Genomic DNA, 17,759 nt, shown 5'->3' with positions numbered 1-17,759 from the left:
CTGCGCTAGTCTTTGTACCATGGAGAATAAGCATCTTCTTGCCATTCTCAACCTGGAATAAACATTAGAGCAACAATCTTATATGGGAGACAGGGAAAAGCACATTCATACTATTTCTAGTTTCTCGACATGGAAGGTTTGAAAGCAACCGTCTTTTCCAATAACAACTAAATTAAGATTTACAGGTGGTTATTTGTACAAATCATGAACTCTGTGCCAGAAAATCTGGCCCTTTTGTGTGTGACTCAGTTTCTATAAAAAAATACAATGTAGCACACATTACTGGAAGTAATATAATATGGGAAATTGCTGAAAGATGTCGCTATGTCAGTTTATGCTTGGCCAGTTTCACAAGACAATAATGCTGGGATACTACCTACAAAAATACCTATATTTTCTTGTGTCCATAACAATAATGACTTGATGCTAGACAGGGTTAGTATTCTTATGGCATTGTAAACTGAAGGCGAAATTGCAACAGCTAAAGAAAGGGACCGAAGAAATGAGAAGCTTACAAGCTTGGGGGTGTGCTTGAGGAGCTCAAACCTGGCAAGCATGGTCACGGGAACCATAATGCCACCATCTTGATCCTCCAGCAACCTAGGGATGAGGTCTCTGGCAAAGGGTTCATAACTCTAACCAAACTTGAAAAATCACGAATGGATGCTCGTGTTCGCTGTCAAACTTGAAAAATCAGATAGACCATGTAAGCATGATCTTGGCTGGGCTCTTGAGATCACATAGACCATGTAAACATTATGTAGAGTCGAGCTTACACGAAAAATGAAATAAGGTGACACATCATGGTCAATCAATTTTCTGATCTTCCCCCCAATGAGATACAGCTTGCGTAGAAGTCAAATCAATAAATTTTACTATTGTTGGGAAGTCCAAAAACGAATCTCACATGTATTGAATAGCAAAAACAACAGTGGGTAGCATACTACTGGTCCATGATTAGCAATTCTTTTGACACAAGCAAAGTAGCACCAATATAATTAAAAACAAATGAACATGCACTCAATAACCAAGAATGATAAAAAGGATGAAACATGCACCTCTACAGATCAGTTGAAAAAAAAATACCCTGTTACTCATGATCACTGATTAAAATTGCGGGAGAAAGGATTTAGCGGCAGCCATATTTTGCAGGGAAATTGTAGCCTAAGTCGGCACAATCTACCACAATATACTGTGATTTTGTACTGCATGAAAATCATGTGGTGATTGCGGACAAATCGATCTCATGATTAGTATAATATCATAACAGTTGGAACTTGCGAACACTTCAAAAACAAAGGAGAATGAAATCGTGGTGTGGACTGATTTCTTTTGGTAGTGCCTGATGTAGATATTTACTAGTTCTCACTGACATTTTTACTGGCAATTCCACAAGGCAAATCTATGCCTTCTTTCATAGCAATGAACTCTAGAACCTTGACCATCAAAGAGAAGATAAATTTTTCATCAAATTTTCTATCACTGTAATGAGAAGATAAGCATCCATAAAGTAATTAACAAACCGAATCTGAATGTACCTCATCAATGAAGGTGGCTGAAGTGTGGCGTTCACAACCTCGAGGCTTGAGGAATCAGAGAAGTCAGAAGCCTGATATGTATAATATATGTAGGCATGTCTTCTTTTTACTTCATGAGCCTCTCATCTACTTTCCAGTAGGTAAATTTTTGTAAGCACACTTATCTTATTACTTGAGAATCCTCGCTTCTTTCCAAATTTATTGAGAAAAATCACCCCAGTGGTAATTTTGAAGTTGATGAGTGCCTTAGGATACTAAAAGCTGCAGCTGAAAGCTCGAGTTCAGATTCTATTGAAAGTGGAGGAAGAACATGAGGTACATAATGAAACTGCTGCTGAAAATAAATCAAGGATCCCTGAACTTGAAACGGAAGGCGGGTGCTCCGCCTCTCCGCGCTCTGCCATGGCGTGCAGGCAGCCGACTGGCTGACGCCAGCACACACAACGCCTACCAGTCCCAGTTGAGCGACCGGAACTCCAGCCACAGCACCGCCGCGCGTCCAGGCTTCAGCGGCCGCGCGTGTTCCCCGTGACCGTATCCGAGATCGAAGGGAGCGTTGGAAGATGTGGTGGCGACGGCTGCGAGAGTTGGGGATCATGGGAACGGGTGGTGGTGGGGCTGCCGGTAGGTTGCGAAATCGGTGGGAGCAGTGATCTGGACGGGGGAGGATGTCACCTAAACTCCATCGATCCCCTTTTACTTTGCTCCGAGGTGTCCCAGTTGTAAATGAATTGTAAGACCTGTGTGCCGTGTGCGTGCGGAGAACGCGGCGTGGGCCGGCCCAAAGCAGTGATGTGCCGAACTACAGAAATTTTGACAACGAACGAAACTACATACGGTTCCCTCAATTAGTACCACCTTGTGTATATATTTTAAATTCAAACTCAAAGTGTAAATTCACGAGAAGAAGCGTATTGTGACGGTGAACCCACGGAGTCAATCCATGCTTTATTATTAGGGAAAGAATTGATCTTCTTGACATTTTAGCCTGACATGCAGCAGCAAGTTTAATTACCTTTTCCTAAATTGAGCATGTTTCTTGTTTTTTCCTAGAACAGAAAAATGAGACTGAAAGGCTAAAATTGTGATATCTTGGTGCAAGACCGTACTTCACTCCACCCCATTTTACTTTCTCCAAGCATGCCTAGCTCGAAAACACTCGCCCGGATTATTCTGATGGATGCACTCCGGCCTGGGTGTATGCATCACAGTCACGCATAGGCTGGGACAATAGAAAAAACTCTAGCCAGTTTTGCTGTAACCCCCACTGCAGGTACACAATATTGAATCTAGCTGTTTTTGAAGCAGTCACGCTTTGAGCAACATCGACCAATACAAGAGCTGAACAACATGGCTAGCTCATCCAATCTTGCGGACTATGTGGGCATGCAATGGCCCGGTTGGCAGTGCATGCTTGTATCTTGATACCTTCTAGCGTGATGCGGTTTGTCATGAATGACTATGAGGGCCTTGTTCACCACTCTGCGTGAAGCTCCGACAAGATGTGAGCGGATGAGGATAGCACAATGTGCATGTTGCAGGAAGTGTAGCAGGAACATTCCCAATACCTCATATTCCTAGCTATGTAGGTGTAGACCTCGTGCTGGAGGGGATGTTGGGGAATGAGGATTGGATCGTCCATGCCACGCAAAAGGATAAGAGAAGTCCTATATGCTATATATCAATAGATCTAAGTGGGCTGCACTAACTTTTTACGTTACACACAGTCACACATGATGCATATGTGCCCCCTGCAGGATTTATATACAGAGATCGGGAGATATGTATGCAACTGTTGATTGATACGGTGGTATATATGTAGCAGAGTAAAGGTGCATGCTTGTATACTGATGGTACAGTCATGTGGATGTATGTGGGAATGAATCTATCTTTATTATGAAACTAAGGCAAAAGATTTGCTTTGTCCATTAATTGTAGTCTTAGAGAGCAGTGACATATACAGGTTTAAAGAAAAATATATTACTAGTTACAAACGGAGAGCTACTTTCCTAGCATGATATTCCTCAAGTATTACACACCCGTGAGTGCCCAAAGACTGGTCTCACACTTTATTTTAGGCAATAGGAAGGGTATTGCCGCCAATGTCTTTCGGAAGACCCACAAAATTCTCTCCTTCGATATGACCCAAGAGGTAATCATAGCGACTAGATCATAAGTGCACGCGTTGCCGCGCCCGTCCATGAGAGAAGCATTTATTTTGCAAATTGAACTAAAACCACAACATTTATTTTGAATTAGAGGGAATAGTTAACAATGACAACAATACAGTCAGGATTTGCATATTCTAAATAATAGCTTGCACAGAGCACACCAAGGATGCGAAAGCAAGCCAAAATGCGACCCACTAACACTGCCATGTAGAGCAACTCAAGAGTAGTTCCGTACTTTCTGTACCTTTTCTAATGGTGCACTCAGCCTTATCAGGCATGCTTGATCCATCAAGCTCTCGATCATCAGATCCGTCCACACCTTGTTGCATAACCTGCTATGCATGTCAACGCTGATCATCGAATACAGTACATAAAAACATACTCTATATGGCAGGAGCAAAAAAACATCTATATACATCAGGGAGGAAATAATATACGTAATTGATGAACAAAAGAAGACTAATCCAGTAAAAGACCTTCCCCCAAGAAGAGAAATTCTACACCCAGAATATTGGAGAACTCTTTGGCTAGTAGATCAATATAAAGCATGTGCCAGTTAAGGATTTCTGCAAACTGAGAATTTGCATGATTTAATCTAAGGGTAATCATCTTAGAATTGACATAGAGAAGAACTCAGATTTTAAATCCCTTGATAAGTTCAAAAACAACACCATGCTTACAATTTTGTGAATCATTCATTGATCGTCGTTGTCATAAGAAACTGAAGTACATACTACAAAATTGAATTTTCGATCTACTCAGCTTGGATCAGCAGTGTCCATTGAGGAAGAAGAACAAAGGGGAGGATGGCGCTGTGACATGTCTAAGGCCTGAACTTCCACATGCCCCACCCCAGCTGGGGCGAGTCCTAGGCCGCCAGCTCGCCGCTAGTCGAGAGGTCTAGGCCCCTCACAGACACGAGGCAGATCCTCCGTCAGCTGCCGTCGCTGAGTTGAGATGCAAGCTGCCGCATGGTTGCGGGTCGTGGGGAGAAGTTTTTTTTTCAAGTGATCGAGAGATTGGGAGAGATGGAGAAAAGCAGGGAACGGGAGCGAGAATAACGTCCCTGGGCCTACGTGGGCTTTCGGCCTCTGATCGGCCCGAGGAACGAGATGATCCCTCGCTCGGTCTTCGCAGCAGTGGCCCGATTACGTGGCTGACTGGGTCGCGATGCGGTGAAAACGCGCTGCAGCGCCAGGTCGGAAGATGGAGCAGTGAGGACCGTTCCTATGGTGGATCGGACGGTGGACGGAGCAAAAACGCTGAGAGGGCTAGTAGGTCGCTCTGTTATACTGTTTTTTACTAGTAGAATGTCCGTGCGTTGCAACGGGCTAAGGACGGTCTTCAAGGTCGAAGTTCATTTCTCCCTCATACGTCCGGGTATGTTCGGATATCAAACAGGCGCTCAACGAGCTCCCCAAAATTCAACCGTATGGACAATCCGGGCTTCTCCAAATCCAGCCCATATGTGATGGAGAAATGTGGTTATCCGGACTATCTCCCATGTTATCTACAACACGCGGTCCCAACACAAAAAACCCACCCCACGATGCATCCTTCCCTTTTGTATGCTGGACCCACCTTTTCCGGCTCGGTTTCCCGCTGTAGCGAGACATTTTTCGCTGGAGTCCTCTCCTTTAAAATAGGGATACACCCACCTCATCTTCGCCATGGCGCCCTCTCTCCTTCACAACGTACTTCCCAAAGGACAGCCAAGGAGGAGTCCCTGCCAACCGCCCCGCTCCGATCCCTCCCCCCATGTTTGTGTCGATCCACCACCGCCATCAAAGGGGAGGAGGCATGCGCCACTCATGACACCTCCGGAGTTAAGAAAGCGGATCCGATGTCTCCTGGGTCATTGCCCGTACATGTTGCAACACATAAATATTCAAGTGCATCAACACTGATCAAGTTAAACATGTACCTTGAGATTCCTCGTGCCGCTCATGCATATTACACCGCCTCCATTGTATCTAAGCCGCCCTACACAAGAGGTCGAGGCATCATATACACCTGCCCTGTCCCCCGGCCTTGTCGTGGGCGTGATATTGCTCTAATCTCTCGTCCCTCAAATCTACCTCGTATATTAAAATTAGTAAATATTTATCAGATGATTTTTGTAGTGGATTTTAATCCTGATCAGTAATATTTTCCTACAAAGACAGTTCTGGATATAGGAACAAAGCTACATAAAAATTACTTTGAGACGCTTCCAATTCTATATTATTACTATCATCCATTTTTCAAATGAGAACATGTGACACCACCGCCACTGCTGACCACCAACTCCCATTCAAAATATAGCTAGTAAATATTCCATAAACTGTCGTCCTAGCAAAAGGAGAACCGGGAACAATGAAAGAGCAAACTTAACAAAAATAAGCTTGCACTTGCATTTGGTTCAATGTGCTAATGAAAAATGGGATAACAAGCCAGCACCTTAAGATTTTCTTTTAGACATGAGCTGCTGTACAAAATGCTAACCTAACCCCCAATTATAATAAGAGTATGAAACTGGTTGACAAATCCTCCCACTGCCCGACCTTATTTTCCAATGTACTCTACCACACATGCACAAGAATTTACAATTTCCCAAACAAACTACCATAACATTTCATGTTTGAGTTGTCCCAGCATCACTGAAGTCTCGGTGAGGAATTTCACAACAACCTCATGAGGACAGACTGGCCCCTACCCAGCAAGGCAGCAACAAGGAGAAGTCCAACATCTCCTCCTCCGAGAAGCCCCCACCCTCCGCCTCAAGAAACTCCGTTCACCATGTCCTTGTCCCTCTTTCCCTCCATCTCGTCCTTCACCCTACTCTTCTCTCCTCTCTCATCTGACCCCTTCCTTATCATGTTCCTCGGCGCTCCATCCACCTTCTTCCTTGCCTAAAGCAATTCGGATAATAGTAAATTATGGTATTTGTGCATCAACATCACAATAGTTGTCCAACTAAGTCCAACAAGATTCCCAAAACTGGAACATATTGCATCATACAAATAGATGCATAAAACAACAGAAATTGCAGACACCTGTAAAGACAAGACTCTAAGAAATTAATAGTGCCAATACATGTTGTGATAACTACTACATGAATTCAACTTAAACTTGCAAGACAGGAATGCAGACTATACACTGAACCTTTATCATCCTATCGGCATAACCAGCACATAGCCATTCATTCCCAGATCAAATTTGTAGATCATACCCATTCAATGTGACAACTAATGATCTGCATACATATAGGAATACCATCAATAGATATCTAGAAAATAAATATTGTATTTTATGAGAACTAAGATGCTCTAATGGACCAGTATAATTCCAAGCAAACATGCAGAAGAATATTGAAGGTTTAAAGTTTTAGCGAGTATAAAATTTCAGCATATGGATATTAGAATTGCAGGCATGCTCAAAATAAATAATTTTGTCAATCCAAAATATAATATATTGTTGCATTGGTAACTGGCCGATAGTTTGCTATTAATTTTTGACATTCTTTAAAAAAATCTTGACGTTTAAGTTTGTCCATGCCCATTATTATATCTGTAACGCTTAGTTCAAAACTTGAAATTAACATATGCTTTTTTTCAAACAGAATTAATCATAACAAATGGAGCAACACAAATACCGTACCACCAGACCAAGAGTTTTCTTTTATACATATTGGCATATTGACATGCTCTGTTATAATGGATGTGCAAATAAGATTTTTATTTTTGCTGGTATGCAACTAATATTCTAACCCACTGACCTAACTCAACTTAAGACAGGACAACATCATGGAGAAGGAATATCAACAAAACTCAAGTAACAAGTACTCTATTATGTTATGCATCCATCAGTACACAAAGTTATGATTTACCTGTTATTAACACAATTACGTGAAGAAAAGAACATGCTAAAGTTCTATGCATGTGTGTGTGTGTGTGTGTGTGTGTGTGTGTGTGTGTGTGTGTGTGTGTGTGTGTGTGTGTGTGTGTGTGGAGAAACTAACCAAATTTAAATGTGTATTTCTGAACAAATATACTCACATCACAAATCCTTCGATCCAAGTGTGTGAATTCCATCCGATCAAACCTGCGATAAGAGAAATTGAAAAGGAGAGACATGTCACCTGCATCCAATTAGCGTATAGAACATCACGATATCACTACATCACCTTTGTGGGGCCTTGATCAATGCTTCATTCTTAAACATTACAGCATAAACAAATGCATATGAAAGCTAGAAATTGTTCTACTTTTTTTCATGATAGGGACTACCACACAAATTCTTTGAGATGTGGGACGGTAAGAATTGGAGCAGAGAAACGTTGATGTAGTAGGTGCTAAGCCATGTTGTAACACCTGGAAACAAATATCTAACCTAGCTAAGCAAAAAAATTAAAAATCAAGGAAAACATAACAGACTAAAAATATCTACCCTAGCTAAGCAATAAAAAAAATTAGAGGGAAACATAACAGACTAAACAGAACCCTAACAGGTAACTCTACAGATATTCACCTGGCATACGTTATCTCATTCCAACAAATATTGGAGTTACCTGTTACTGTATTTGGCAAGCAATTTCACTTTTAATTTTAAGGAACTGAACGTCTTGTTTTTCAGATGATCCATTCATAGACTTTTTTCCTCAGTAAGAGGCCAACTTCAGTAAGGTTCAAAAATAGATATTTTGGAAAGTCTATGGAACACCTGAGTTAGACTCAAATAAGGAATTGGAACTGCAATTGTAAAGACCAAGCTGCCATTTTTTTTTGTTCTCATTCCAGCCATTTCAACTCTCATCTTCTGAAACTCAGCCTACATCCTACAAATAAAGATGTTCAACAAATAATGGTGCAAGACAAAGCATTCTGATTACTATAATGAAAACAACTCCAATGATATTTTTTTACATTTTCTGTGATATTATACCTGACCTGATCATCATATTAGCATTTTTATCACCTAAACTTCAAGCTATTACTTGACATCTTATGAATTAAATGGTAGCTCCAAGGAAGATATCTTTGGCTTTGCCATGCTCGCTCAACTTCCCCCTGCCATGCATGTATCTGCTTAACAAAAGCACAACGGTACAACGATTTGTAGATAAATAAATACAGATACACAATCATTGATATGGTAGCGGATCATGTGGGGGTGGCGCATTATATAATCGGTTGAATTTGGAGCTCAGTGCCGTTCAATCTGGGCTGCTTGCTGGTCTGGCGTCAGTGAGCTCGTGGATATAGCAGACTAACAGTTAGAATAAAATGCGTTCTTTGGTTCATGTAGAGGTACCCGATGGTAGCAGCCAATGAGGGTTCTGGCACAGCATCGTGCACGGCGTCCCCGCGCCATTGGCGTCGGCGCATTCGGCGGCGATCTCGAAGGCTGACTTGCCGAACCCCACGACGGTGATGCGCTTCCCCTTAACCAGCACGGCGGCGTCCTCGTCGGCCATGTGGGAGAGCTGCATGCAGTGGAGCACCCGCCCGCGGAACGCCTCCGGGCCTGGGGACACCGCTGGGATGTTGGGCACGCCGCTGAAACTGCCGATGCAGAGGATCAGGAAGTCGGACTCATGCACCTCCTCCGTCTCCGGCTCCTGCTCGCCGGCGCCGCGGTCGCCCACAGTGAGGCGCCACACGCCCGAGCCGTCGCCGAAGGCCTCGCCGTTGCCGTTCCACCTCTCCCACCGGTCCGCCGCGCCCTCCGGCTCCGCATCGACGTACTCCGCGGCGACGACCCGGCTCCGGAACCTGACCTGGGAGAGGGGCACGAGATTTCTGGGTAGATAAGGAAGGGCAGGGGCCTTGATCGTGAGAAATTTTCTGAGGAACAGAAGCTGGAAAAAAATCCTGGTATAATTGGAAGGAAATAAACGAATGCGGGAGGGAGCATCTGTATGGAAAGAATCGTGGGAGGGGAGGATGGAAAGATTGGTGTTTATGGAAGCTTTTTGTTATAAAAATATTCGATATGATTTGATCCCTCTGGTATATGGAAGGGAAGGATGGAACGATTAGTGTTTTATATGGAAGGGTGGGATCGATGGAAGGATGGAATGGTCCATTTGGTTTTTCTAGGCATGGGGCGTGTGGTTCTGGTGATGCATGAATGAAAACCGGTCTTGGTTTTTGGAGGGAGGAAAAAATCGGTGGGAGGGAGATCGCCTGGTGGGGGGAGATCGTTGGAAGGCTGGAAACGAACGAAACGAACGAACGACTTACGTACTGAGACATTAGGAGTAGAGGTAATAGATGCCATCGTTCCACGATTGGCTGTGTTGCTGCCTCCAGTCTCCTCCTGAAAGGCATGTTATTCTTTGGTTTGATTGGCAGAAATGGCTCTTTAGTGACATTTGATTTTCTGGGACCTACTAAACCTATGCCCCCTATGTGTGCCAATTAGAATATGAACGCACCAACGCCTCTTAAATTACATCAGACCTATAGGACCGATCGATCCAGCAATATGATAATGCTTTGTGTGTATCCGCATTTCCCTTATTGAAAATATGTTTTCTCGGCCTATCGCTTCTCCTCTCCCGTACCATGTATCCTATATGACTGCATCTACTTTCTCTCCGGGGAAAACCCTTTTTCGTCACTATAAATTCATTGTCCGTGGATACCAAGTGAGGTTTTGTCTTGCCGCCACATTCGTCGTGGCGGCATCCAAAGAAGCAGAGTTGGGGTGCATTGGCCATGGGAAATCCCCTTTCTTTGCAGCCTTGAGACTAGCTATAGTCACCCAACCCGGTTCAGTTAACCTGGGTCCATGGTTGTCGCTTTCAGTGGTGTCATTTTGATGAAATTTCATCAATTTCAGTAGATACTGAAATAATTGTGTATTGGTCAAATAATTTCTGCTATTTCAGGAGTACACACAAATTCAAATACTATGTTCTATATATTTTTTAATTTTGTTTTTAAAATTGCTTGGATCTTAGTCAAATTTAATTGGAAATTTCGGTCCTCTAGCCGAAATGCAAACCGAAACCACCAATTATATTAGTCTGATATGTATCAAGAAGTTTAATTAATGTTCCATAAATTAAACACATCCCTCAAAAAAATTTAGAGGACAAAGCACGCATGTCTCTAAGATCGAAGCATGGCCTTGAGGCCGCCCGTAGATGCTCTGACTGGGTCATATGATGACTGAGGCGGTGTTCGTTGGGCTGGGGTGTTGGACAACCATATCAAAAGGTGAGGACATCACCCCCGGAGTCGAGCCAGATAGTTGATGCTGAGGAGAGTAGTGATTTGGACGGTGCGATCTCTCGCTCACCCAAGTCCATTGGGTGTCAGGCGTTAGTCATCGAGCGCGGAGTTTCAGATGTTGTTGCCCTTCCCTCATCTGCGACCATCGAGCAGGTGATGCCCGTGAGTGACATGGCCATTGAGCCAAGTGTGTTGGCACCTACTCCAACTCCAAATTCAAATGCTCTCTTCGCGAAGAAACTTTGTGACTTGCTCGCTAGCGTGGAGGTTGCTAGACCTGGTTTGGGCAGGTCGATTGCTTGCCTCCTGACAGGAACGCCAATAAGGGGCAAACAAAAGAAGATGGGCAAAGGCAAGAGTGACGTCATAGGCAAGGCGTCTCTGGTTGCTTGATGGATGATCTTTGGTCTCTCGGCTTGTCCTATTGGATTGGGAGGTGCATGATGTCTTGTGTTGTGGTGTTTTTGTTGGGATTCACTTGGCGTAGTAGTAGTGTCAGGGTTTGTGGATGCTATGCATTCGAATAGTTTGGCAAGGGCCGACTGTGTGGTTAGAGGATTTCTTGCCATGTGAGTAGTTAGTCCGTGCTCTATTTGTGTAGGTTTTCGCCCGATTTTCCTTAAATTAACTGGGCAATTCTCTTCTTCTTAATTAATCGATGAGGCAAAACTTTTGTCTCCGTTTCAAAAAAAAAAAACGTGAGGATGTAAAATCTCTATGAGATGAGAGGTCGTACATCAACCCATACAAGAGTGATCGATCAATCTCAGCCTAGATTTGACGAGTTGTTACTATTCGCATCCCTATCTGAAATTGACTCTAAGACTACGATGCCATTCAGTGTGATGCTTAGACTAGATTATGTGAGCAAATTGAGATAGCAGTGTGTCCCAGATGAGGTTCCTGTAGCAGGAACATTCGTAATACCTCAGAATATCCTAGCTATGTAGGTGTAGACCTCGTGTTGGCCTGGATGTTGAGGAATGGGAATCCAACCCTGCATACCATGTCCTAGACTAGTCAGCATTAATTCTTAAAGGTAAACACATGGTGCGTGTGATGACATATAAACATATGCACTGATATATAGTAGTATGTAGCGGTATACAAGTACTCCCTCCTTTTCTAAATATAAGATTTTTTTAGATATTTCAATACAGACTACATACGGGTGTATATAGACATACTTTGAAGTGTAAATTCACTCATTTTACTCCGTTGTAGTCTCTGTTGAAATCTCTACAAAGTCATATATTTAGGAATGGACGTAGTACATGTTTGCATTGATTGCACCATACAAATTGAGCATTTCCAATTTGTGTTTCTTGCAGGAATAAACACCTACTTATATTACTCACTCTGATCCAAAACAAGTGTCGTGGTTTAAGTTCAGACTGAACGAAAACCACGACACTTATTTTGGATCAGAGGGAGTAATATTTTTCTTCAAAAGGAGGATAACCACCGACCTCTTTATCGATTGATTTCCACAATTAATATTCATCCCCTCTATGCTCCGCCGACTAGCCCGTGGACTCGCCTCCCTTCTTCTAGCTGATTCGACGACGGACGACTGAGAGGGGGAGTCACGGTCACGGTGGCTCGGTCTGGCTAGTAGTTTTGGTTAGGCTATTTTTAGTCCTTGCAGGGGCGGCGTGGGTCCAGTTGGCGGCAATTCGTCTTTGATGTGGTCGTCTGGACTCTGATCCTACTCGAGCTCGTACGTAGGGACGGTGTTTATGCAGCTCTGGTGTAGATTCCTACCATCTTATTGGAGCGGCGACGTTAGAGTTTCTTACTGTGCATGGAAGATAGTAAGTTTTAGTGGAAAGTGCTTCAGATCAATGGGGACGACTACAGTTATTGGGCACCTGTCCTTAGGGAGACATGCACAAAGACTTTCCGACTGTCATCGGCAAGATCATGACAGACTCAGGTAAGGTACTCATGGCGACTGCTCATCGGTTACCCGTATTGGCGGAACTAATGGTCATTTGGTTGTCAACGGACCTTGATGTAATTTTTATTATAAACAAGGCCAAAAAATAATACCGAAAAATTTGACATGGGGTGTTACGACCCACCTTTTCAAGCATACGGTCTTTGTGTATTTCTATGCCAATCGCTGGATCGAAACATCGGCATACACGGTGATGATGGTGTATCATACACAAATGTTTCCTTTATTACACCGCATGATCTAGAAAGCAAATAGACTCTAGCCATAGGCTAGTCAAGTACATAGTCTTATAATAAGCAAACATAGTTCATAACAAGCGAAAACGAAAGAAAGTCTAAGGTAGACATCTTCATAAGCTCCATCAACACCACGGAGAAGCATGTCGAGTGGAGGCACGAAACACTACATAAGTCACTCCTCGTAGTGATCACCTGCAACATGATACACATTGCAACAACTAGGGTCAGTACTTGGAATGTATTGGCAAGTCCACAGTTCATTGGAATCTTTTTCACCTACATGCAGTTTAGCTGGTGGGTTTCAAGGCTCTTTGCAGAAAATATAGTTTTGACCTATTATTTCAGTATAGTGGTCTACTCTAGTAGTTGGACATACCGCATCACACAGTAACACTGGGTGGATCATATCACGCGATCACCCAAATGCAATTTGAGTATGTGGACTCGTGCCTCACATGGTTGCCCTAAGCTTTTCTCTAGAGACCCTAGTAACCCCAGTCCTCTGAGATCAGCACCACACTCCCCGTTGGTTCAACTCATTGATTTTATTAGAGAAGAGGTGATGAGATCAAGCTGACAATTCTTAGATGAGTTGCTCAAGATATCCGTAACCGGGGACATGGCTAATGATGATCAGTTTTATACACTTCCCAGAGGTTTGTGCACATTACCCGTGATTCCCGATCACACCCTTGTTCCACTGAACTTTATTTGTGAAGTAGCTAGGTAGATCAAGACACAACTTTGTGAAGTGGTAGCCCTCTCAGAAATGGTAGACCCAGTCCAACCTACACACCAACATCTATTGGTCTACCCAGGAGGGTTCCCCAAACCTACTTGGTCTAGACAAAGCCCATGCAAATTACATCATGGTTACACACGGAAGCCACTCAACATTGAACTCGTACAATCCCTTTGATACCTGAGTGGCATTCCCCACCAAGACCACAGTCCGATGACCCAACCAAAACTAGTACCCAGATCGATTCATTAATTAGGTGGTAATTAAATAATCAACCATAAGGTTGTATGGTGGAATAATAATTGATGTTTTCTAATCCACGTTATAACAGCTAAGCATTTACTCGATGGTTACAAGGTCAGGGTAAGTTTGGACCTAAGTTGTCAACTACCGGGTTGTACAGAATTTAGCATCATAAACTCACACACCTAACATGGCAAAACTACAATTCAAGTAAAATACTAGGTAACATGATCAAAGTGGAACTTTCCTTAGTTGTTGTTGACGCTGGTGCACTCCTCACAGTCATAGAGATAGCACTCCTCATAATCTAACGTTGACAAAAGATACAACACATAGCAATCATAAGCACTCAATTCATGCAAAGGAAAAACTTGCATGAATGCAAAAGAACAATTCACAAATCACAATTGTTGGGTTGATGGGTTTAATTTCATTCAACTTGTTCTTCCCAATTTATGTGTAGGGTTTAGTTGATATTTGACTTCATTACAATATTCAACTAGGGTTAATTAATTTGTTTCCAAATACTAATAGGTTCAAGTTGGCAATCCTAGTTCAACATTTTTGAACCCTAAATGATCTGACCATCATTTGTTAATGTATTTAAATTTGAATTTGAGATTTGACTTGCACTATTTGAATTATTTGACCTAGGATTGTGTTTTGAATTTGAAGTTCACTTCTAGACCATCATGTTTCCAATGTTTAATTAAATGACCCTAATAATTATCTTATTATAAGCTAACTAGGGTTCATCACTTTTAATATTAAACTTCAATTAATTGAAAATATTTCCAAATATTTTATTTAATGTTCTAACATGTCTCAATTAAGCCTAGCATTTAATTATATCTATTGAATTTGGTTTGTTCCAAATTTTATTTCATTAAGTAAATTCAAATAGATGTGAGAGTAGGGTTTCCAAGTTTCTGTCTAGAAACAATTTTGAATATTACTGGCATGGAAGTCCGCAATGTGTCTTTTGTCACCATGATGGGACAATAAAATATTTATTTTTCAAATGCAAATCGGCTCATTCTATATGGCCAATCATCCAAATAGCTTTTGTCTTGTATCCTCCTTGTAGTGTTGCCAATGTATTTGGCAATTGCCTACATGAGATTTATCACAGGTTTAGAACTCTTCTCAAGGTGGGAGTGCTTGCCATTATTTGGTCACTTTGACTATGTAGAAATGGTAAGGTTTTTAATGATAAAAGTAACTCTCTTATGCAGGTTATCCACAGGTGTACCAGGACTCTTTGTTTATGGTCCTATCTACAACGGATGGAGAATCGAGACCTGTTTACGGAGGTGTATAGACGATTGGAGGAAACGGCGATGGATACTTTTACCCAACATGCATGGGTGGATGCGTAATCTTAGGATTGGCTCCCATCCGCTTAATTTAGGCATTATACGGACTCTGTATGTGTCTTTGTATTTCACCTTTTATTTTTTGTTTGAGTGAGAGGACATTGTTTGGCTATGTGCATCTTAGTTATGAAAAGGCCGGGTGTAATGCTTAAATCTTTTAAGTTATAAAGCACCCATTATTGAAAAAGAAAAACTCCTGCTCACAAAAGCAACCTTTGAAAGGTGCAAGATTCAAGTCTTCTGCGTAGCTGAAGAGGAAACTGATGCTGAAGAGCTAAAGACTGATGTCAAAAAGTTCTTGTACGATCTTAGGATGCATGCCGAGGTCGTTGTGACTATGAAGTCGTGGTAGTCTTACGTGGAGTGCAGTAGCAGTAGTGCTCAGCTAGATGATTCCCAGGAGGCATACACAAGTCCGCAGCGAAGGATCAGTGCATACCTTTCTGAGATGAAGGAAACCACAGAAAGAGAAGGACGGCCGCAGATGGTGGATGGGAAGCAAGCTCTTGTGATGAGCAAACAAAAACTCGATGGATTCCTCTACACAATGTTGAAGTTGAAGTCCCTGATGCCCAGGCACTCCAGGATGGCAGCTATTGTGCTAGTGAACCTCCCTCCTCCACCGCTGAATCCCCTTGCATACTTCTACATGGAGTACATGGATCTGCTTGTGGAGAACGTCCCATGCATGTCCATAGTTTTTTTAGGGTGCACATGTCAATAGTTAGGGGATATATACAGAAGAGATGTTGTCACATTTTTTTACTTGATAGAATATACAGTCAGAACTCCATTCCATTGTGCAATCGGAGCATAATGGATACACAGATTTTTGCAGATTAGGCCGCTCAAGTAGGAAAACCCTCACCTCCACGGCCACCTTAGGTACGCAAGCAACGGTGTCTTTGTTTTTTTCCTGGACACACAACAAATGAATACTTGGCCATTACAAATTTTGTAGCCCTGTTCGACAGTTCTACAAACACAAGTACGTACTTTTCCCCACAAAGAAGAACACAATACGTACTTGTCAGGGACCTTCCCTAGCCCATACATGTACTTGGGCTGGACCTTGGATATCATATGGGCCGGGCCTGGCTGTGCAGCGCTAACCGCTACTAGCTACAAGTACCCGGAGGCGAAGCAACGACAGGGGTATCCAGTGGATCACCGAACGAACCGGCGGCGGCTACCTGCTCCCCTTTCTCTGTTCTTCCCCTACCTTGTCTCCCTCTGTTCCTGTAATCAAATTCGTATGTAATCGAAGCTTGTATCTCAAACCAGTGAGAGATCGTAGTAGATCGAGTGATCCCCAACCTGTCCTTTACAGTACTTCCCTTTTTTAACTAGAACAAATAGTAGCGATAGTGATCCTGCTTGTGTTATTTTCCATGGTCTGTATCCATATGACTAGTTTTCACTGAATGATTGCCGCAATCCACACTAGCTAGTTTGCATACAATACTCGGTGTACCTGCCGTTGAAGTAACTTTTGATATTACACCGATGAATACAAGGTTTTTCCAGCTTGGCTTGACCATCCAGTCTCGTAGGATGTGAAGCTCGGACAATATGTGAGCAAACGAAGCTATCAAAGGGTGTCCTGAGAGATGTTCTTGTAGCAGGAACATTTTCGATACCTCACAATCCTAGCTATGTCGTCGTAGACCTCATGTTGGTTGAGATTGAGATGTTAGGGAATGAGAATCAGACCTTCCATGCCATGGATAAGACAAGTCAAGTTCTAGGGATTCTGTCTTTGCATAGGAATCGTTTTTGCAGGCCTGGTTCCTTGCTGTTCTAGGCTGATTCAGATTTTCTTTTCCTTTCCGATTCACAGATGTTTAAAGAAGGGGCTAGGGACAAACTGTCCAATCTGTTGTGACTTCTTATTCACAATCAAACACTGCAGTTGGAGTTGTTCTTTGTGGTCACTTCATCTATTCAACTTGCTTGCACGTATTAGCAAGTAAAATAATAATTTGTTTTTTCTGATAATATATATCTGGCTACTGGCTGTCAAAAATGGTTCTGACAATTGTCAATCCCAGGCATACACTTGCAGTCACTACACTTGTCCTATCTACGGGCAAATCCTTTGGGGATATGGCGGTAAGCTGCATTAGTTTTTACGGCATTGCAAATCTTTGCATTTATGGTAATGAAGTTAATCTTCATCTTGAGTCCCATGATTTGTTTTTCCACATCTTAGTGAAAACTATTATTTCTCCTATTTTGCTCTTCATCTAGAGGGCATTCCACTAGCTAAT

At 42.5% G+C, this 17,759-nt stretch overlaps 1 protein-coding gene and 1 pseudogene across 1 annotated transcript; one reads left to right on the top strand and one right to left on the bottom strand.

Moving 5' to 3' along the window:
• Nucleotides 1–6,376: 6,376 nt before the first annotated feature.
• LOC119344582 lies at nucleotides 6,377–9,970 on the bottom strand. The gene is made up of 6 exons (XM_037614973.1): nucleotides 9,934–9,970; nucleotides 9,002–9,604; nucleotides 8,633–8,637; nucleotides 7,747–7,829; nucleotides 6,953–6,977; nucleotides 6,377–6,600 (listed from the first exon to the last, which is right to left on the bottom strand). Exons 1-6 carry the CDS (start codon nucleotides 9,968–9,970, stop codon nucleotides 6,469–6,471), a joined length of 885 nt encoding a protein of 294 aa, XP_037470870.1. The 3' UTR covers nucleotides 6,377–6,468.
• A 3,777-nt stretch (nucleotides 9,971–13,747) lies between these two features.
• On the top strand, nucleotides 13,748–16,213 carry LOC119344583 (annotated as a pseudogene).
• Nucleotides 16,214–17,759: the final 1,546 nt, after the last annotated feature.

Source organism: Triticum dicoccoides, unplaced genomic scaffold (assembly GCF_002162155.2).
Source record: "Triticum dicoccoides isolate Atlit2015 ecotype Zavitan unplaced genomic scaffold, WEW_v2.0 scaffold17429, whole genome shotgun sequence".
Lineage (NCBI taxonomy): Eukaryota > Viridiplantae > Streptophyta > Magnoliopsida > Poales > Poaceae > Triticum > Triticum dicoccoides.
The sequence above is the reverse complement of the archived record's forward strand: the minus strand, read 5'-3'. Positions and strand labels throughout refer to the sequence as shown.

Excerpts from the sequence above, each read along its gene's own strand:
- LOC119344582 (XM_037614973.1), bottom strand. The coding sequence starts at position 9,970 with ATGGCATCTATTACCTCTACTCCTAATGTCTCAGTAC. Across the intron at positions 9,605-9,933 it reads TACTCCTAATGTCTCAGTAC|ATGCTCCCTCCCGCATTCGT; the intron begins GTAAGTCGTTCG and ends CTTTCCATACAG. Across the intron at positions 6,601-6,952 it reads TATTGATGGTATTCCTATAT|GCAAGGAAGAAGGTGGATGG; the intron begins GTATGCAGATCA and ends GAATTGCTTTAG.